Source organism: Amblyomma maculatum, chromosome 11 (genome assembly GCF_055883805.1).
Source record: "Amblyomma maculatum isolate TAMU_Amacu chromosome 11, ASM5588380v1, whole genome shotgun sequence".
Classification (NCBI taxonomy): Eukaryota; Metazoa; Arthropoda; class Arachnida; order Ixodida; family Ixodidae; genus Amblyomma; species Amblyomma maculatum.
In genome coordinates, this window is record NC_139354.1 from 74,923,078 (window position 1) to 74,945,692 (window position 22,615).

Genomic DNA, 22,615 nt, shown 5'->3' on the forward strand with positions numbered 1-22,615 from the left:
GGCAAACGCTTTTAGACCGCTCAGAGACGATCACTAAATTAAAACACGCTAGAGTAATGTGCTTCGCTTTGCTCGTAGGAGGAAACTATATAGAATGCTGGTGCAGTGCTACAATAATAATTTAGCTTGAATTTTGCTTGCTCAGGCAAAGTTCTAGGCCTATCAACACGGCTAAAGCTGTGAATTAGGGCGGCCGTCATATTGAAGTAAATTTGGCGCTGGACTGTGCTTTTAAGACTACAATTCTTCTCATCTCTCTTGTAAGAAAAAAGCACGAAGAAAATAATTTCTCTAAAACAATTTCATTTTTCACTCTTTGGAATAACCAGAAGCATTGGTTTGTTTATGAAGTAGTTCACGTTGTAAGAACCAAATGCTGAGATTGGAACAATTTATCATCGCGTCAGCAGCTTGGTCATTCTCCACAAAAGCACGCCGATCGAGTTATAGCCGATCATCTCACATGTTCATTGAAAACTACCTATGCATACCACCGTGCCACCTTTGGCAATGTTAGTTAGGGCCAAAATAAAACTAACCTCATTGATGCCGCCATCTTGTCTTCACAGTTTGCAGTAGAAGAGAGTGAAAAAAATTTGTTGTGGCTTAGTTCTGGTTAAACCCTGATAGAAGTGAAAACTTCTTTTGTCTGCTACATTATTCCCCTATCCCCCCCTATCAGTGCAGGGCGTTACGTTATTGAGGACACTTACAGCTTTTAAGAATAAGACGCGAGAGCGCAAGCTGCCAGCCCACATATAAAGTTCCGCTTTAGCTAAGCCGTATGGACGTGCCTGCATGTTCTATCGGTAATGTGAATGCAAAGCGTTCTAGCAGAATGATACAGATATCATCCTCCCTTATGAAACTAATGACCCGAGTTGGCAGCTCCTGCCAACGACGGAGCACACGCGAGACTTGGAGTTGACTAGCCTAGTGAAGCTTTTCGCTTCAAAAATTTAGAGAAAGAAATTTGTAAGATATCTTGCTGTTTGCTTACTGTGCCACTGCACATAGGGAAACATGTTAAGTAGGGTAAAAGTGTCTATCGGAAGGACTTATGTTTTAAACACGGCTATCTTTTGAATACGCAAGGGTTAGAAGGGCCAACATGGAACATCCTACGCCAATCCATGTCTGCTTACCCCCGTCGTAAGCGTTAATTGCCGTCAAGCGCGACCACAAACAACCGGCGGGCTACGTCACATATGAGAACATTTAAGAGTAATTTAAAAACATAGCAATGCTGAGATCAAAACTTTAATGGTACTATGTATGCTAAAGGCCCGGTTTTCAATAAAATTCGAAATCGCTGCAGTGAGCAAAATATTACAGGCATGTATCTTACAGGTGATTTTGGCAGATGAGACGCAGAAAATGTAACGTGGGCGGGTTGTGCGACGTCGCGAGGCCACGTGGCAGGTGCTGCTATGTCGGGTTTAATGGTGTTGGGAGGATGAAATAGATAATCGAACCCTTCGGCATCCTTGGTTCCCCAATCAGAAGCCTTCCTCTTTAGGTCACGTAAGGACGCCTTACGTTAACGTAGGTTGTCATTTATCTTTTCGGATGGTGTTTGCCATGTTGCGATAGCTCAATACTGCACGCTAATAAGGAGCTGAGCTAACAAAGATTCGCAAATAAACAAGTGAGAGAGTAGAAATGTTCCTATAAGTGTGCAGATATGGGAGCGCCGCCGCAGAAGGCAGTCATAGTGCTGTAGCACTATAACCTTAATAGAGGAGCGGAAGCTACTCTTTTAAAGTTATAGCCTTCAAACATAACCCGTCCCGCATGATTACAGTGCTCGGGCACGCACCTCATTGACAAAAGTTGATTGAAGCGGGTAACCGCTGCCGCGTTCCTATCAAACAGAAACGCAAAAAAACGTTCTATTGCTTTGAGATGTTAGCGCATCGTAAACAACGGGCCGTTTAAATTAAACCACAAATCTGAAATCAGCATACATTATAGCCCACTTGTCACTTCCGGATGCTGAATTCCAAAGTTTACAACATGTTTTTGCAGCTTCACTGAAGAATTTCTCAATAAATATAAAAAAGGCCACACCTTTTCTTTCTTTTAGAACAATAATTCTAAAACGTGTTATTTTTTCGTGTGCGAATTTGATTTACCAGTTTTTGCACCACACGCAGAATACAACGAAATATTCATAGTGACTATTGTGAAAAAATAATCACAAAGGAAGCTGGACATTTGGGGAAAACATGCGTACGGGAAAGGCGCTACAGCGTCAATAATTACTGCTAGAGACTCCCCTTATGTATCTCCGCCATTGTACAGCTATACCCCCTTACATATTGTTTGCTACTAGCTCAATCACTAGACCCTTAATTAGTGCCTACTTTTTCACCTACTCATTAGGGTGGAACCACAAACCAGCCTGAGAACATGCTTGCATGCCTTAGAATTCTATAGTGTCCGCCTGGGTGTTCAAGCGTCGTTGGTTAGCTCCCATTTCTTCAGCAATAACGCCATCACACCGGCGGCCGGCGCCACTAGGATGTCTGTTATAAGAAGCGTTAACTTTGCCGCCTTAAAGTTCTATAATATGCACTTATTGCTATTTTCATGCTGTAATTGAAATTATGAAATTGATATGAGCCGGCTTTATTGACAGGTAAAAATAATTCAACCGTTCGTTTTACTTTATTGTGACAAGTTACAGGCTTGATTTTTCGCACATCTACTTTGCACTCTATTTTGCTTTCAAGCACTAACTTTAGGTGGCCACCACGTCGAGAAAATTCCCTTTACTGGCATCTTTACAACACGGTAGCATGTACGGAGGGTTAAACTCTAGAGTGATTCATCTGTGCACTGATACTATTAGCAGTAAACTTCGTTTACAGCACTTTAAATCCTTTCCTGAGTGGAGACATGGAATTCCGCTTTAGTTTGATGCTTCACGTTTGGGCTAGGCGGACCGCTCAACAGCTCCGCAGCAGTAATGAAAAAGAGGAAGCTTTTCACTGTTTTTTAACCATTGCACTGAACTATTATTTAGATGTATCGCGCAGCTGTGACCACCGGATTGGCCGTTACATCAAGATCGCCCAGCCTTTAAAGCACAGACAGAGACAAACGTGGCGCCAGCTTCCGAAAAATGTGGCATGTTTCTCCACTTTCAGTAATCAGGAGAGCGACGCATCTAAACAAGAAAGATGTCATGCTTGCAGGGGCAAAAAGGGCCTCAGTCGACCATCTCGGGCTCAGCCACGAACGGAAGCCAGCACTGCGATGCAGTTTTGCAGTTGTTTTGCAAAAGATGCGTGACATTAGTCTAGTTTTATCCTGCTACCGCACTGAAATAAATAGTTCAAGCGACATACCTCGCGAGCTTATAAAAAAGGATTTTGGTAACCACAAGAAAGCTTTCAAAGCTTATCCTAAAACTGCTAAATTGTTCAAGGCCATGGGCAGTGCTGGAAGTAGGCTAGGATCAAAACGAAAGGCTCAAATAAACTTTCTGTGACACGTTTCGATAATTTTGCAAAATCGCAGCATGCATTAACGTTTTGTGTTCATATACGCAGTAACATTCAAGGAGATATAGGCAAATTGAGGAATTTTAGGAATTTGAGAGCTGCTGTGAAATTGTCTTTTCACCTTGCAGAAAGGAATGAAAAACTATCATTTTGCGAATTTAGGACATTTTGCTAAGAATGACAAAATTACACGTACCTGCTGCTGGACTTCTGTAGCAACGTTCTCAAGGAATGTGGGGTCCGCGGGATACAGACTAACGGAGAACATCATGTCCTGCCACACGAGGATACCGAGCTCGTCTGCAAGGTCGTAGAAGTAGTCGGCCTCGTACACACCGCCACCCCACACTCGAATCATGTTCATATTTGCCTCCTGCATTTAGTAGACACTGACGTTATTCCTAGAATGGCCTGGTTGACCTTACGGCAATAGTGTGTTCATCCGTATATATAACTTAGTCTAAAAATACGCTGACTAAAAATGAGCAGGAAAAAGCTGTTGTCCAGTGAACATGGACTTTGCTACTCGCGTCTGCTGTAATGTATAGCTCAATGTGCTACGCAGTACCTCCTGAGTGCGTGGTTCATTCTAAATGTGCATTTTCGCGCTAATAGTGAAGCTAGCAAAACGGTCTCCGTTTAGTGCGCGCTAGTAATGAAACACTTTGTTATCAATTTCATCAGTGTTACTGGATGCTCAAAGACTCTAAATAAAACGCTTACTTGCCGCGAGACGGTTTCTAACCAACAGCGACAATCATTCGCGACTGCATTAGACACCTACGTCTCGGTTGCACCCGAATGTCCTGCATGTTTAACTGCTTATCACTTTTTTGGCTTCGTCAACTTCTGTCCATGCGAAACGTATCTAGAACGCATAGCTTCCGCACTGCGCTCTTGAGACAGGTTAGCAGTATCAAATTACTATGTTGAGCTACCACTAAGCTTCCCGGTCATTCCCTTGCATAAAACTTGTTTGATCTTGAACCTTAACCTCCAAACAGAACCAAAACAGATGATGGACACAGCGTTCTAAGACATATAAAACACGTATGGTCCAGCCCTGCTAAATCATTAGTTAGTTTTTAAGCGCCCTATAGAATTGAGGCGCTCATTACAGTAGCTTATTTAATAGGTCCAGTAGCTACAATAGCCGGCCGAAGCGCCGCAGCTAACTCTCACTCTTCAATGTTAAGGGAAAAATTTTACGCTGACTGTATTTTGCACAAGAACTTTCATAAAAATGCGTAGGGTCATTCATTTCAGGAGAGGAATCTACGATGAAAGTGTGAATAATCTCTACAATGTAGTTCGAACGGACCTGAAGGACAAGAGGGTAATTACATAAGGACAGGTACGTGCAATTTACTGGCGCACGTAACGGTGTTAGTAGCACTGAGCTCACCGCGCTTGCTGGAATTATCGCCAACATATCAGCCTACTGCTGGACTGTCGAGTTACGGCCGCAACTAATTCCGTTTACTAAGATCACAATTTAGAGCACCACAATTGTGGCGCACAAACGCGTTAGTCACGTGATACTTTTTGTAGTTCACGGGCTTTCTTTAAAGCTTAGAAAAGCGATACAACAGAGGCTTTCTTATCGAAAATATATGGAATGGGGGTTTCAGAAGCAGCTGTCCAAATTTGCAAATAGAAATTATTGTCAAAAAGTATCTTAGTTACTAATTAGTTAACTGCTGAATACAAAATTGCCTGTGGTGCGCCAGATAGCTAGCAGCTGTACACAAGTGGTTTTTCTGGCCTGTCTCATATGTTTTATTTTTTTTTAACTCTTGCCTAAAGTTAGTTTGGACACCCGGTATAACAACACCTTTAAGACACTTGTGTGGAGAAATCCCTGATAAGGTTGGCGATACAATCGATCAGGGCACAATCACTCAACAACCGCTTGAATAGCCTATCTTCTATATAGGCTATGAGGTTACTTTAGATAAAGACGCAAACCAAGAAAACTTGAAGATGCCAGCAGCTGCCGGTAAAGGAACTATGCAAAAATACGACTACTAGCGCTCAATGCAAGAGCGGACGATCGCTCTTTCATCACTCTTTGTCGCAGCAGAAGAAAAAATGTGTACTTCAATGAAACAGGCTCATTAGCGACGAAATGCTGATTTTCCTTACCTATTTCCACGTACACAACTAGCCTACATTTCAGAATAGTAAAAATTATTCACTCTGATATCTTAGCCCACGGACAGTACATATTTAAGGGGCCTTGAGGATCGAATAAATGTTACGTTAGGTAGCTAGCAGTATCGAAAACAGAGCACTCTAAGATAGGAAAACTAAAACAGAATGCAGGTGTCGCACCTGCTGGCTTTCTCGCAAGTGGATGTGGATGTGTCGACACTATTTTGTACCGGACATTTCTCAGGTTAGGTTATGCCAACTTTCTTTTCAAGGTGGTGCTCACGCAGCCTCTCTTAGAGTGCACATGGCGAGTTTGAGTCGAAAGATCGGGCATTTTGAACTGCATTTATTTTCAGGAAGAAGTGCATCTAAGAAAATACCCAAAACGATCAAAAAAAAGTTATTTTGAGCATAAACACAAATTGGACTTTGCTCTTTGGGTGAATTAAATGTAGACCGTCACGAAGAGCCAAGGTATACAGTGCTTCTGCCTCAATGCAAAAAAAAAAAAAAAAAAAATCTTGAATTTTAAAACAAAATTCTAACAATCAGCGCACTGAGTGAGCTGTCAATGAGACCAGATAAAAACTAAGTGCCATGACCAAACGATGGCCACCGAACACAACAGGAGATAGTTGTATGCTTAGCATTATAGCCGTCGTGTCTTTTATAGACCGCTGTGGCCAAATTATATGTAATGTAAAAAGTTATTTTTCAAAGAGTGTGTACATAGTTTATTGTCCACCCATGTAACCTGCCACCGAAAATACACAATTTTTCTACTGTCGGAATGCAATATCTCCAAGCCCTCAAGAGCCACTGTTTCTTCTCACATTCAAGCCACATGCTGCCCCGTCAAACACCCAATTTTCACAATCTTTGCATTTCTGACTACATTATTCGGAAGCCATGATACGAGGAGCCAGTCCTGTTTTCACGGCTCCTTCGCTTTGCTTCAAAGTTTTCTAGAACTTGTGTCCTCCGTCTCGGCCCATACTTCCTTATGCGCTGTCACTTCTCCGTGACATTTCTGGCCTATAAGGGCACAATTGTGAACGACGCTGAAGTCTTTCACCATTCCTTAGTTTACTTTATGTACTTTTGAAGCTCCACAGTATTCAGCCACAACTATTCTGTGGAGGCATTTGCTACTAATGATAGTAAGATAGCAACCTGATAGCATGATAGCAAGATTTCTTCACTTCGCTTCTATTGTAAACATTACTTAAAACTATGATATTAGGGTTCTTCCCCAAACAAACTTATCTTCATTTGATTATAAACACGTAACCTAGACTACAGTAACATTCCTACTTCCAGTACTATATAATTTACCCTGCTTTGTATTATACCTACCTAACATTACATGTATTCTACATTATTCCGATGATTAATGAAAAGAAATTCGCAATTCATGTGTACTTTTCAGACCTGTGCTTTGTGAAAGATCCTCTGATTCTTGTTGAAATTACGTGTACGGGATCTGAAGAAGTAGACTGAGTACAATGGTATTAAAAATAAATAGATAGAATACACACCTAATTTTTATTGTGTGCACTCGCATAATGCTTGATAAGCCCCGTCCTCTACTGAATACCTTAACTGAAGCCGAATCGGCTCGCATATCAACGTTGCTGCTGAAATGAAACTGATATCTGTATCTCAGCTGGCGTCCGCCAGAAAAGCAATCGGACAAGGTTTTTCTTTTTATAATTTTTGGACAGCCACACTGACACTTTATAGCCCTAAGAGATAATCGCAAAAGTAAATTACGGGCAGTTGCGTGGAAAGCCCACAAGAAGCATTGTTTCCCCTCATAAAGATGCATAGACCTGAGTTTATAATGTGGGAAACGAGGTACCTTGGCAGAGAGAAGCATTTCTTTCATGTAGCTAGCTGTTATTCTTTCCTGAAAGCTGTCCAGTGGCACCCAGTTGCTTCCCTTGGCATAAATAGGAACGTCATTGACGACAAAGTAGAATAGGTTCCAGTTGTCGTGACCATCTAAAAAAAAAATGAAACACCGCCAGAAATTATGTAGGCTCAAAGAGCCTGCTTGTCATGAGATGCAAGAAACTCAGAACAGTGGCAGGGAATTGCACGCAAGCTGCAGAGGTCGCAAGCTCGGCTTTCATAGGCGGCATGTAGTTACCTTTCCCAAATTTTGGTGAGTTTATTACCCGTAATAATTATTCAATCTTGTTTTCAAATGAACAGCAATGCAAAGGATAGTCCAAATTGATAATTATGCTTACACAGGTTTTCAGGAATGTTTCCTGTATTCTTTCATAGCAATGTTAGTGTAAGCCTAGTACTTTGTGACTATCATAAGCTCAACGCAATCCGATATTACGAAACCGAATGTCTCATTTCCGCAAAAAAAAAAAAAGAGAAAAAAAGCACAGTTTTAGGCACAGTGAAAAACCAGAGCCTTGGGCGTTTTACGCTTGGGCGTTTTAGAGAATATGTACAGTCTTTGTAAGTTTTAACGTTCGTGTTACAAGACGTTATATTCAGCTTCGTTCTTCTTACAGGGTGCTGTTCTCTTCGGACTTAAATGGGCTGGTAGTGTCGCACTACTTAATACTTGCGTGGGCGTGCGCTTAAACGCGTCATGACAGCTAATTTAGAATATAAACTTTTTCTTGCCTCTTATGTAAGAAAGATATTTTTAAAACTAGTATTTTTGTTTCTTCGTGAACAGCTTGCTGATCTGGCATCCGGCGCAGCCGATGAGGACATACGTCGATGCCGCGTCGTCTGCTGCATGTTCTGTGCACAAGCAGCCTCAGCCGCGGCTACGCACAGCCGCGGTAATTTCGGCCAAACAGCAGTCATGCCGCTTTCCGAGGTTACCACAAACTAAGCTTTTCGTCGATCACTCTTAGAGCTTTTACCATAGGGAATAGTGGCATCTGTTGGGGCGACTCAGTTACACGTGTGCGCCTTAGTACGAAAGGCATACTAGCTGCCCCTCTCGAACAGCATCCACATTGTTCACTGAAAAACGCCTCAAAAGAAACACATAAAATTCGTAATGTATATTGTGCCGCCCCACAGCACTTTTGTACAATCTTCGTGTACCGCCTGTCAGCATAGCAGTGCAGTGTATAGGGTGCGGCGCTATACATCGAGCTACCCGATATCCCGGCCATCCCGTCTTAAAGCAGCATGCTGCTTAGTTGTCGCGCCCATGTCTGGCCCTAGCCGCATCATGAAAGTAGAAGATATGCTCACCAGATGCCGCAAGCTTACAGAAACGGCTCCGCCCGCGAGCACGAACCACGACGGCTATCTGCTTTTCGCTAATTGTCACCAGGGCCTAAATTAGTTCGCATCAAAGCCACAGCGGACGGCACTTTGTAGAAGATCAGCGAGGCGTTTTAGTAAATGGGCACTCGATCATGAAGCTTCTTTTTACTTTCAACCCACGGTTTCTTAGTAAAGTAAATAGTTATTTTAGGCAACGCCTTAGCAGCGGAGCTAGCGTAGAAGACCACGACTGACATCGCACCGGATAAGAGCAAGAGCTCTCACTGCATGGCTCGGCATTTCACAAGTATAATTCATTTTTAAATTAATTTTTCGAGGGTCTGGTATTATTACGAGAAAAAAAAAAACATTAGCATTCTTTTCTGACACTGGCGAAAGGGATCCGCCGTATCGCTGGCGAGGACGTCTTGCGCGGAAGGCACAGCCGGCGCTATGGTGTTGACGGTGGTGCGGGCGGTGCTGCCATCGGAAGATGGCGCCGGTCGCGCCGAAGGTGGATGCTAAATCGCGCTTCACTTCAATGTGTTCTGTTTTCAGAAACATGCCGAGTACACTTATTGGTGGTCATGCTGATCGTTTAGCAAGCGCAAAGAGAGTACAGTATATCGGCTGCTTACTGTGGCCGCTCTTTATGCTATAGAACATAGCAATAGTATGATCAATTTGATTTAGCGAGTGTTGCAAGCTTTTGATATTTTGACACGGTCGTCTTTCTAGTTAAACAACGCAACGTTGCATTATAACTTCTTTGTTAATTCTCACAAATCCCTGTTCACATACACATCAGAAATACGGTAAGAGGGTCAAAGGCTTTCAGCCAAAGGCATAGGTCCTGTTATAAAGTGCGCTGAAGTCCTTGGGTTGATGAGAACTCCAAAGAGCTTCAGCGATACGAAATACAGAAGTTTAAATATGGGCAATATAAGCTATACTCTCGGACAGGTTTTATGGGCCTGCAGCGGAAGCTAGGCAGGAAAGGTAGGAGACACGTCGTTCTCATTATGTATGGCTGGTATAGTTTGGAGTAGGTGTGACGTCAGTTTTGGAGACAGAGTAGAGTTGGTAGGGCAGGGGTAGATCATTCTCCATGAGACCGGGGAAAGCACGTCCCATTCCCTTTCTTATGTAGCTTTCCCTGTAGAGCCATAAAAAAGTAGTAATAAGCTTAAACTGCTTATGCGTGACACTGAAGCTTTCATTTCTCTTGCGAAGAAGGGCAAAGAAAGGGACAACTATACTTGTGTCCTTGGTTTACTTCTGAGTCATTCTAGACAGTACCCCTGGTCTGGTTCCCGTATTGAATTAGTGCAACGTATCTAAAATGTTTAGTATTTCTGTTGGATGCATACGTGCTTATAGGAATTTCGATAAATATAGTTAGCTAGAGAACATATTAAAAAGCATCAAAACAGTATTGCAGCAAGCTGCATGCGGAAAGTTGTGAAGAGAGCACTTCCACGTAAGCAGAAGCTAAGCCGATGTGACTGTGAGCCTTCTTCGTTGGGCGCAGGGCTTCACTGGGAGTGCGCCAATAGACCATTCCACAAATTGCATCCCCGCGCCATCCCCTGGCGGATCCGCGCAAAGCATAATGAGCGAATGGAGCAATCGCGTCCTGCGTCGGCTGCTGGCAAACGTGTTGGCGTGCTGTGCCGCTGCTTTAAGCCATCGTGCGTCTTCTCGTGTGCATTGTTGATGCTTCCTTGCAAAATGCAGCAAGTGCCGGAGATTGCTTTGATGGTTAGATGCTCGTCTTTGTTTCATGTTTTTGTGACTTTTAACTATGCCATGTAGATCCAAGGTCGCCCAGTGTGGCACACGCCGCTACAGCGGACTAGGGTGACTCGAAGGCGAAAGGCATCGAGGCACCCAACAGCGGCCGCGCCTTAACCATGGTGGAGTTCCGCCGCTGGGCTCCAGATGCGCTCGTCGGCGAGGAGAGAAGGGTCGTTTCCGCACTGCGCATGCGAGCGCCGCACCGATGAGCTGCAGTGGGCGAAGGCCGGACTTTTCGAGTCTGCTGATGATGCATGGATTTAGAGCGAAACACCCAACTCTGCAACACGATGCAAAGGAATGGTGGGAACAACTCAATTCAAAGAAAACAGCGGGAAGCAGCAGCGCAGCATGAATTCCGAGGTGGCAGGGAAAGAACCGGCAGAGTCGGTGAGACCTAGAGCTGCGGTGGTCCGTTTTCAATGGGGCTTTTCACGACCGCTTGGTGGCGTGGCGAAATTACTAGAAAAGTCTATTGCAGCCATCTTTCTCTCAAATTGATATCTGTTACATAGATGAATTCCTCAATTTGCAAATATACCGCATGTGTCCACGCATTTAAAAGGATATCAAGGGCCAGTGGTACACAGTGTTATTGCGCGAGGAGACAAAGAAAAAAATTAGGCAAGTAAACGGAGGCGGAATAATGATTGCGTCACTAGTACTTGATGTTGCGACACGATGTGGAAAGAAAAGAACAAATGGACGGTTGAGTTATATAATGTGGATAGACGCAGGTGCCCTAAGTTATTGCTGCCGCCAATATGCTGTAAGAAAGAGCGAAGCGTTGGGAAGTTAATTCACACAGCCGTGGACATGTTAGACTGGCGTGAGCGTGAGCGTCTGCGCTGTAGATCACAAGGCACTTACGTATCGCGTCTTCATTCAGCTGCACTGTGCGGAATCCAATTCTGACGCTCTTGTGAGATGATTCCTCGTCTACAGAGACTGTGACGTTGAGTGTGTACAAGATCTGCGGTCCGTAGCCTACCGGCCACCAGCGATGGATGGCCATGGCCTGTGATCAACGGAACCAATTTTTTTAAATAATGGTGTCTAATGTAAAAAAATGTTTCTCCAAAGCGAAATTGTACATGTAACGCCATTTGAGGCCACACTTTCGCAAACATGTGAATGATTACGTGTGTGCAACCCCGCAAATTGCCGGAATTTCCGCCTTTGTGTGGTAACGAGGTATATGTGCTGATACCTACACATAATTAATGAAACTTTTTGATCAATGCAGATGCTTTTGATGTATATCATGTAAAGGCATCGAAACTTCAGGTCCTTAATTTTCTACGTTTCAGATATATATATATATATATATATATATATATATATATATATATATATATATATATATATATATATATATATATATATATATATATATATATATATATATATATATATATATATATATATATATATATATATATATATATATATATATATATATATATATATATATATTTATATATATATACAGGCTTTTAAATGAAATTTGTAGGAAAGCGAGTCCGAGGAGTCTCTGCATTTATGGGGTATTAAGGAGGAAGTGCGATTCGTGATAGCCTTGATAATCATACGGTTTCCGTATTGTACTTGAATGTACTACCATGATACCTACGAGGTCATGTTATATGCCAATAAGGATATATGCTCTGGACCTGAATGACACGCTTCGGGCTAGTCCGCATGACATGGACCAATGTTCTCATCTGGGTTTATACACGCCAATGTGGACGCATATGTGAGTTGGTGTTGGATCATCCTAGCCACGGGGCGACACGTAGAGACGTAATGTGCGCCACGATATTGATATAGACGAGAGACCGGCGTGCATCTCTACGCCTGGGTCTGTTGCCAAGGGGCAAGAAGGGCGTATAAGTAAGGTTAACCTAACATGGACTAAGTATTTATTCCATTTAATCATAATTTTCTTAAATATCCGTTAGAATAACGTCAGCTTTGCATTTTCGATTTGTAACCCTTGTTGTTACAAACAAATAGGTAAAAGGGCGTTGGAAAGACGGGGAGTAATGCAACGTAGCGTGATTGTCGTGACGTTCATCTCTGACAAGGTATAATTCAACATGCAAATACTATAATGAAAAAATATATGCTTACACTAGGTACGGTGATCAGCAATTGCAACCGGCCAGTTCGTTGTGACGATGGTTTAAATATAACCGATTCTGTGTCCAAGAACGTGTCGTCTAGTGTCACCGAGACGATCCCAATCCTCTCCTCTTGCGTCGACAATTTGTAGTGCACGGTGATGTTCAAGGCCCACTTGGTATTTCTGTTTCGCGTCTCTGAAAACGCCATTCGCAAGGATTTTACAGTAGATCGGTAGCGAACGCCTTAGGGAGAATATTTACTTATGGTATTCGCATTTCAAGTCCTTGGAAGGAATACTTCCATTCTTCTGTAACGAAATTCGACCACTGCGACTGTGACAGGAAGTCTTCAGCTGGATTATCACTCACCATGAGAGCGCGATCATTCTTTTCATCCTCACGTGGTCGGGATTTTTCGTTTATTTGGCAACTGCATCTGTGATAGACTTTACTGCATAGGGACATATTTGCATTCAGAAAGCAAGAAATCATGCGGCTAACGGTGAAGAAATGCTTCATTTAGAATAAAATTAACAATACGTGGCTGCAATATATTTCATTCATGAACGGACCTCAGGATAAACAAGTAGTGGAGAACAGCACCTTTAGAATTAAAATCGTAAGTATTCAAATTGCTGTCCCTTCACTTCGAAACATAGAACGGTGGCTTTAGACATTTTCTTCAGTCCATACCAAAAGTGGAATAGTAACTATTGCGCATAATTGAAACTGCAAAAGTTTCTTCGATCCTTAAGATCTGGCCACTAAACATAGATTTTTCCTTTGTGACCATGTAAATGTTCTATGACAATTTTCAGAGATAATGCGGAGTTGCCTATTTTGAACTTTTTCAATATTACTGATAAAATATTGAGCGCATCGATCCCAGCAGACAGACGCACACTCAAGTATCATGTAGACCCGATAAAAAAAAACAATTCCAGAGATGCACTTACGTTTGCTGAGGTGCAGTAACGGGAAAACATTGCGAGTTCTGTCACGCCGTCTAGTGGATTCGCCGGAAACTACGCTAGTAATAATCGGCCGCACTCGGCCAGATGACGTAGGTGTATGACGTATTACTTAGGTTAAATAAAGGAGCAGTGCAGATGGAGCTTCATGAAGATGACCATGTTAAATACCCATTGCGAGAGTGTTCGGCAATATCATATTATACGGGATTGGCTGCGGCATTAGAATGCTGATCTGTTCGGATAGCGTTTCGATTCCTGGCGGTGACGCGATTTTTTTCCTTAGTGCCAATTTGTGCATACCAGCTCTGATTGCAGGCTGTGGTGATAGGCTCTGAAGACAAGCTCTGCTCCCTCTACTCATGAGCCTAGAAATGTTTTCGGATTACTATAACTTTGCGAGATTACTTAAATTTCTTCTTGAGACACCCGAGGTATTACCAGCCTAATGACGATGTAGTTATTACGCTTTCATCACCTCTGGTTACTATTAAGATAAACGCCAAAATTCTTGAAATTCTGCGCCTTTTTCTAGATTGCATGGTTGATACTGTATATACAAAAGATGTAGGAGCGCTCTCTCCAAAAGGTAACGTATGCAAACTTTTTCAATGCAAAATCGTGTCCCAATTAGCATACCAGCCGTTTGTCCAAGTTATCTTGCAGGGTTTGCATGTCGAATACACTATCTCTGGTGATAGTAACAAACCACTCGCCATAGCCCAGAACCAAGGGTGGTTGTTTCTGTATTTTGAGGAAAGCCTCCATTAACGAAAATCCCCGCAGTTAGCCGGTGTTTGTACGTACTATAATTGCTCCATTGTCACCTAGTTCTCGTCAGAACAAACGTAGAGATGCTCATGATCGGCCCCATTTAACATGGACTTGCTCGTCCCAGAAGCATTAGCCCCGTGATCATTGTATTCAATCCTTACGCCGTGCCAATAAAAATATCGGTTCGCAAATCTGCATTGAAATGTCTACTACGAAGTTTCCTGCAATGTTGTTGACTCCACACTAACAAAATTATATGCGAAATGTGTTGCTAGCAACATACTCGAGATAACAGTTGTAAGCATTACATAGTGGAGTAAAAATAGGATGAACAATTGGTCAGTTCGAGCCTAGATGCTAAAATGAAGCACCTACCCTGCCACAACAAAACTGCGCTAGCGGAGTACGCGTGCTATGCTCTTTTCTCTCAGGCGTAGCGCAGAACTGCAGTAAGTTTGTTTTTTAGACTGAAAACATTAGCGTAGTTAGTAAATGCATTTCTACACTAAAGTTTAAATGTGGTTCTGCCCAGCTAGCGGACAGGGGCTTATGCGTCATCTATTAGTTTGTGCACAATTCAACCTGACATATTCCTCAAGCATGCGTTTCAGTAAAAATATGCCTTGTAATGCACATCATGGGTAGGATCGACTTTTCGATACTCTGCCTAAGTTGGTGTTACGCCAAGTTAAAAGGAGAAAATGAGCTTACGCTTCGGGATCGTTCCCACGATGACGTCGCGGATGACCAGGCCATTGTAAGCCTCCAGTCCAATGGATTTCCTGTGGGTAAACAGGAGCTGACAATGTCTAGAATCTAATTCAGCATGTACACTTTCACGAATATAATTGTGGACTTTACTCGAAAGCATCAACATGAGGCCAGCATGAAAATATTCCTCTAAGGTAAATATTCGGTTGCAAACAGTAGGTTATATAATCCTTTGGATTTCCGATTATTTATGGTGCCATGACATATGATTGATGGTTTCATGTTTAGTTTCTGACCACAACATTTCGCTCAGCTCGTCTTATATAGAGAGTTCGTGTCTGAGATGTTTGCGACGTTTAACAATTCGCTACTTTTCTTGCTGCAATACACGCTCTGTAACTACGTGAACCAATTTCAAGAAATACTCTACAGCCTACCAAAATGCTTCCTTAGAATACACACGACTGCCATGAAGGTATCATGCATAGATATCGTGGGTTACATATTATTGCACACAACCTAAATTTTATCAGTTACCTATTCTATGAATCGTTGTTCACGCTTTTGACATCAATAATTCATGATAAATATGAAATTCCCTGCATTGGTGGACTGCACCCAACAGGAATGTGGCCGTTGTGTCCCCTTCTGAAAATCCTTTCTCCCCACGTCACTTCGTAATTCCGGTCGCCAAAATATACTCAATTCAAATATCCCTCAATGCCCTCTATGGGTGCTTTTTTATTTGGGACGGCGGGAGGGCAGTTTATGTAGGCTACATAATTCTGCATTGTATATATATCGCCGCTGAGACATAGTGGTTAGCGCGCTCGACTGCTGAATCCAAAGGAATTCAATCCCGGCGGCGGGGCCAAATTTTGGTGGTCAAAAAGAAATGTTCCTGGAGCATCAGATGACACTGCACGTGAAAGAAAATTAGGTGGTGGAAATTACTTGTGCCCTCCACTATGGTGTCCCTCTTGAACTGAATCGTTTTGGACCATTAAATCATATGCCCCAAACTAAACGTAATTGAAAAATGTAAGAAGAAAACTTTAAAGACCGTGAAATAACAAGGAAACCGCCTACGCTTCGTATTAAGATTACAGAAAAGACAATAGTGCATTGCCCCACCATTTCATTTCCAAATTTCGGTATTACCTCTTAACATCGTAAGTCTTAACATCTAAAGTAACAATTAATTCGTTAATAGCAAAGAAAAAGACGCAGTGCCTGTCAGACTTTCTCCGTGGGCACCTAAACCGAGTATAAAAGGAAGGGAGGAAGGTGGGAGTTTTTAGATTGTTACGTTTTTAGGGAAGGAAAGAAGTCTCACTTCTCGGTGGGCATGCAATTAGAGCTAGATATGTCGTCGTTTCGAACCGTATCACAAATTAGCCTCTCTGCTGACAAGCAAATGGATGATAAGTATGAATGTAAATTGCCTGACCTCTCCTTGAACTCTACAAAAAGAACAGTCGCGCCACAATTTTAGACGAAAGTTTGGAAGACGCTTAAGCTTCGCGATATAGTTGACGAGATACCGAATTTAACACCAAAGTTTTCATTCCACAAATCTTTGGTGTTCAGAGACTGTCAGAGAGTTTGCAAAAGTGTGAACCGCATAGTTGGATTCTTTTTTTTTTCTTTAGATAAGACAGGGCAGTATCGTTCTCACGTTTTGGTGGACACCTGCACTTCAATGCACAGCTTAAAATTTGAAGAACATATTTACTCGGTTAAAATTCTAAACGGAAACTACGACTCTAGCATGACTAGAAGAAGGATGGTCAGAGGGAAGTGGAATTGTATGACCATATTCTGAAGGCTTACAAAAGGTCCCATCACAACTTCTATGCGAAATCGCGTCCATGTGTTTTTCAACGGATCTTTCTCCATACTAGGGTACGCCGAGCGCAACGTCAGCGGAAACGCTTCTTGGACCGAACCAGCTTGTCGCATGCATACTTTTCCCGTTATGATGCTGATGATGATTATGAGTTTAAGGTTATTTATTTAAACAGGGAGGATGGGGAATCAGACAGCCGAGGGCCACTGAGCACGGCACTCCCCACGGCCCAGGCCACTACCGCCACTTGAACGGCACGGACAGAGCTACGCAGCGGTACTTCCCATCGACCTGTGGTGCGATATTGATAGATGTGATTGATATTTTTGGACATGTGCATAGGATGTGTGTGACATCTACGGGTTCTTTAGAAATCTGACATGAATTGCTGTAGCGATCTGGGTAGATGTGGGCGTAGATAGTGGGGTATGGGTATGTGTTCGTCTGCAGGCGACGCCAAGCCTGCTCCTCTGCCCTGAATGCTTTTTTTCCTGTCGGGTACCTGCTGAGGTCCAGCCGGTAAGAATAAGCTTGTGTCATATAATTGTTGAGCGTATCCTTGTGCGTATCGTCACCCTTACGTGTCTTTACCCGGTAGGCTAATTCTCCGGCGTTGTTATGGGTAGAAGTGTAGGCGGAAAGGAGGGAGTCAGTCGGGGTCCGTATGACGGTGACAAAACAGGAATTTCGGCTTTGCATTAGGACTCGCTGAACAGGGACATATATCCGGTCACGGGCGTAGTTTCGAATGGTGCGCTTGAAGTCGATTATAATGATGGTTGCATTGGTTTTGCAGAGGTCAAGCGCGACAGATGCCTCCTGGGCTACCGACACGCTACGAGAGGTACAGCCAATGCCACCGTGTTTCCAATTACCTTGGCACAGCTTCAAGGTTAAGTTGGAATTTAAGCCACAACACCTTTGGGTAGCTATGTTTCCACGAAAGGTCAAGCTCAAGGGTCAAAAGTCAGAGCTCAAGGTCAATGTCAAAATGAAGGCCGAAGTGAAGGTTAAAGATGAAAGGTCAACTTACGTGAGAATTATCTTTACACACGCGTCGCGAAACATGATCGCTGACGTCAATCACTATTAGGCCGCGCCACTACCGGAGCTATCGGTTTACACAAGGTTTAACCGAAGCTACACCACAGCCGTTTTTTGTTTCAAGTGGCAATGGCGAGGCAGAGGTAACGGTGACAGCGATGGCGACACTTTTTCGGCCGAACGAGCAATAAACTCTTGGCGAAAAAGTTTGGTAACAATGAAACATAGAATAACAACATAACAACATAGAAACTCTCCCCCTCCGATTTTCCTATGGAAGAAATTGGCAAGAACAGTATGTGTAAGTAGACACTGGTAATATATTTGTAAAGTGCCCGACCTATTCTATGGGTGGAACATGCAGCCGGAATTGAGTACTACGGATACGTATAGTTCGACTGAAAGCCGTCGCCGTATTAATGAATCGAGGTATTGTTTTAAAAAAAATGTACCTCAAAAATATGCAAGCAAATTCAGATTAAACATTTGGCACACATTTTTTTTTTTTTGCGCAGCGTTCGAATGGGTGTAATAAGATATCGCTTCTCATTTCACCTCCATGTTTTATCAAGCTGAAAGTTAGTTCAAAACAGGGAATCGAACCAATGGCATATCCACCTAAAACATAATCTTCAATTTTGAGTCTTCGTAGGTGTCCACAGAGAGGTACGACAGCGTGCCTTTCTTTCCACGATACCAACTTAAAAAATGTAAAAATAATTCGGAAATGGAAAGACGGTGTTAAACTCTCTATCGCGTCTACTCATAAGGTGAGGAATAAGCGTTCAAGAAATTTTCATCCAACCTGTACTAGGCACCCTTGATACATGCGTGACTTCCGGCCTTCACTCATACAGGTAAGTCACTCAGGCGCGTTCAGAAGTGAACGCGATAATACGTTAACTTGAGAGCATTCAAGTTTCGAGCTGCAAAGTGGCTCACATGACCCCCTTATTCACCTTTTCTTTTCTGTGGTCCCCTAGGAGAAGAACGCCCCGCTCATCATACATTCCTACACTTCAGTGTCCTCCCATTCTGCCTCACACGTCAGCAGGAACTATTTAGAGACAGGTCGAGACAAACATGTTCTCAGCCACCTTATTCATTCTTCCTTACAACTATCCATGCTTTGGTCCACCGCTGTCTCCACATTGCGGGCACCGTTTCACACAATTACAAATCATCTAGCACTAACAGGCGATGCCCACTTTCAACTCCATATCACATCCTGCCGCTTCGGTAGGGTGGTGGATCAGGTATGCCTGACTGACTGTCTCAATAAGGCTCGCAAATGTTTTACGACCTCAGGTTGCAGTTCCTCAGCTGAGCGGGGTAATATTTCTCATTTTTGCAATGGAATTTCCCAATATTCTTAATAGTTAAAACAAACTACCAAAGCTGGCAACCGTTTCAACTGTTTGAAGAATGAATCCACACGAAAACCGTGTGAAATCGTTCTTTTTCTGAAACGAGGCGTGGTTGCAGACGTGAACCTGCTGCGAATGTGCAGTGTGTCTAAAATGTGCTCAGAACTATGCACAAACTAGTCAAGCCTTCATTCATGGCCACCTGCGGCTGAATCAATGTGGCAGCGCATTCACCGGTGGCGTATGGAGGCCGCACACTACGGAATTCATGAGCTCAGACAATGACGTACAGTCAGCAGCAGATTCTTTCGGGTTGCGGATGCGTGAAAAAAATGATATCTTATTCAGGTGCGTTCGTGCAATCCAATATCTGATTTGTTTGCAGTAGTCAGGAGAAAGGCGTTCTCCATTTAGTCACAAATATACCAGGTGACTTGTTTGTCAGGAATATTTACAATATTGTAGCCCTCGCATCAAACAAATTGACATAAATACTGCACGGTATAATGATATGATATAGCAGTTGACACTGTGCAGCTAAGACATATCGCGCAATGAGCATACGCTCGCCGTAAACGTGTTTTCTGTTTACATGAACGAATGCCGTTTTTAGCCAAGCAAAAAAAATTGAACCTGCGTTTGCTATTCATTATCTATGAGCGATATAACTAGAACGAAGAAAAAATGTGCTTCTTTTGAAGTCCATATTATGATTTCCGGTCGAATAACAACAATGAGCTCCGCTTCCTTACAGGAAGAAGTTCTACATTAAGCTCAGTTAACACATGACCGATCAAGATTGAAACAAGACTGCGGATGTGAATGACTCACCAGATACCAGTCGAGGGAAACGAAGGAGCCCAATCCCAGCTGAACGAACACTGCATCTTCCTGATAAAGTTGACGTGGCATTGTCCCTTCTGCACGCTTGGCGAACACAGCGGATAAATACGATGCTTGTGCTCTTGCCTCTCATACATTCGCTTCGCGTACTTCACTGGTGACTCACACCACACGGATATGGTGTTTCTGCGCTGTAAACACAGTGTCCAAAGAGCTCGTTAGCGTTTTCTGGGCGTTTGGCCTGCGTACTAGTCATATTGCTCGCGTGCTCACTCAGAAAGACAAGAATACTTACACACTTCATTAGAGGAGCACTAAAGGCAACTGCAGTCGCGATTCCCAGTCTGAAAAAACTACAGAAAATTTTCTGATGTTACGACAGAATTTCTGTGCGGGTTTTGACCGGAAATCTGTTGTGACAACAGAACATGTTGTAGTAACATCAGAAATGTCTGTAGCTACAACAGAAAAGGGCTACAGAACTACAGACAACAGAAATATACTACAGAACTACAGAAAAATCTGATGGTTACGGCAGCACTACAGGATATTTTGTCGTATTTTTTACACAGTTCTGTAGCTTTTCGACAGGGTTATTCTACATAGATTATTGTAGATTGCTTAAAAAATATATATAGACGTATCCTAAATGTGCAGTGATTCTCTTATTCCCTCTTCAATGTATTCAAGTTCAAGTTGTTGATGATGACGTTAAAAGAACTCCAGGCTCTGAGATTGATTCCACGATGCTGATTGTAACGTTACGGACTAAGTGATTAGAAAATTGGAGGTAGAGTAGCGGAGAAAATGTGCATCAAGCTTTGAATGTCGAAGTCTTCTGATAGTAGATACTTGATGGATGTGCAAGTAACATTTACCTGCACATAAGGCACTATTATATTTCCTTTCGACAGCGCAAAACAAGATATTGAACGCGGAGTCGCGGGCCCTGCTATTATCCGGTTCAAGACTGTAGGTGACGTCATCTCTGCATTTCAAACCTACATGTGGTAGGGACGTCTTCGCCTTTCACGCCTTTTCTAACTTCTAAAGGCGAAAGATTCAAAATTGACGCCTTTCACGCCTTTTCTAACTTCTAAAGGCGAGGGATTCAAAAATAGCGTTTGGTGGCTAAAACACATGACATCGATTGCTTAATACTAAATTGGACTTGTTTCTCTGCTGTAATCATACCAGTGGAGGAAGAGGTCAGGGCATAAGCTTCGGATTATAAGTTCCTGGTGGAATCAATTCTTTAGCGGCCGTATTTCGATAATGGTTAAACAAGAATAAAACTAATGTCCCAGTTCTAGGGTTCTTAGCTTCGTTAAGAACTGCAGGGGCGTACATTATTACCCACCCCTCCCATCTGGATTTTTCATATATTTATTTAGGCTTTGATTTTTACTGAAGTAGAAAGCTTTGGAAATAAGCAAAACAAAATGAGCGAATTTGGGGCATGATTGAGTAGCTTATAATTTATTACATCGCCTAAAACGAGGTACTTGGATAACGTGTAGAATATTTGGAGCAGGAATGGTTGTACAATGACCTACACTAGTAGCCACAAACTAAGGAATAAAATAGCTGTTGAACGAAATTTTGAGATAGAAATGCCACACGAGATGACAAAAAGAAGACCAAAAACGGCAGAAGAGCAATATTAGCAATAGGAACATTTGCTTCGATCGCATATTTATTGAGAACAGTTTTGTTTTCAGCATTTGGTGAACTCCTGGACTTTATAAACGGGAACTAAATATCAAGTCAAGTTGGCCTATATAAATTTATTACCGCGTTTTAGCCGAAAATAAAATTTTCGATGTAAACAGCACTTTATTCAGCTAAAAATGAAAGTGCAAGAACTTATATGCATGTGAAAATGTCATAGTCGCTTCTTATATGAACTCTATCATGGCACAATTATTTTTAAATTTTTTTTGAAATATTAAGCTGAATTGGATGGCGTCATCTCATCGTCCACGTCAAAACTAGTAACGGTATAAAATTCGGAAAATATGTTCCATTCTCAAATCCGAACATCGCAAGAAAATGCTGCACATTTTTTTAACATTCAAACGTCACCAAAGCCCCAGTCATCCCTTTAAATAAAAGCAAAAATTGATATGGAGACAATCTCTCCAAATAAATTTGTGACACAATACCACTGATATTTAAAGACTGCAGCTCCCCTTGGACTAAGCTACTTTGCCACAAA

The 22,615-nt window shown here is 42.5% G+C and overlaps 1 protein-coding gene across 1 annotated transcript in view; it reads right to left on the bottom strand.

The window, feature by feature from the left end:
- LOC146174185 (beta-mannosidase-like) overlaps positions 1-22,615 on the bottom strand; it is a 29,746-nt gene that overhangs the window by 1,553 nt on the left and 5,578 nt on the right. The window contains exons 4-9 of the mRNA XM_084585344.1: positions 20,386-20,588; positions 15,295-15,365; positions 12,846-13,033; positions 11,583-11,730; positions 7,525-7,667; positions 3,706-3,882 (exon numbers count right to left, since the gene is read on the bottom strand). Coding sequence (XP_084441470.1) covers positions 3,706-3,882; positions 7,525-7,667; positions 11,583-11,730; positions 12,846-13,033; positions 15,295-15,365; positions 20,386-20,588 — 930 coding nt within the window. The remainder of the gene's footprint in view (positions 1-3,705; positions 3,883-7,524; positions 7,668-11,582; positions 11,731-12,845; positions 13,034-15,294; positions 15,366-20,385; positions 20,589-22,615) is intronic.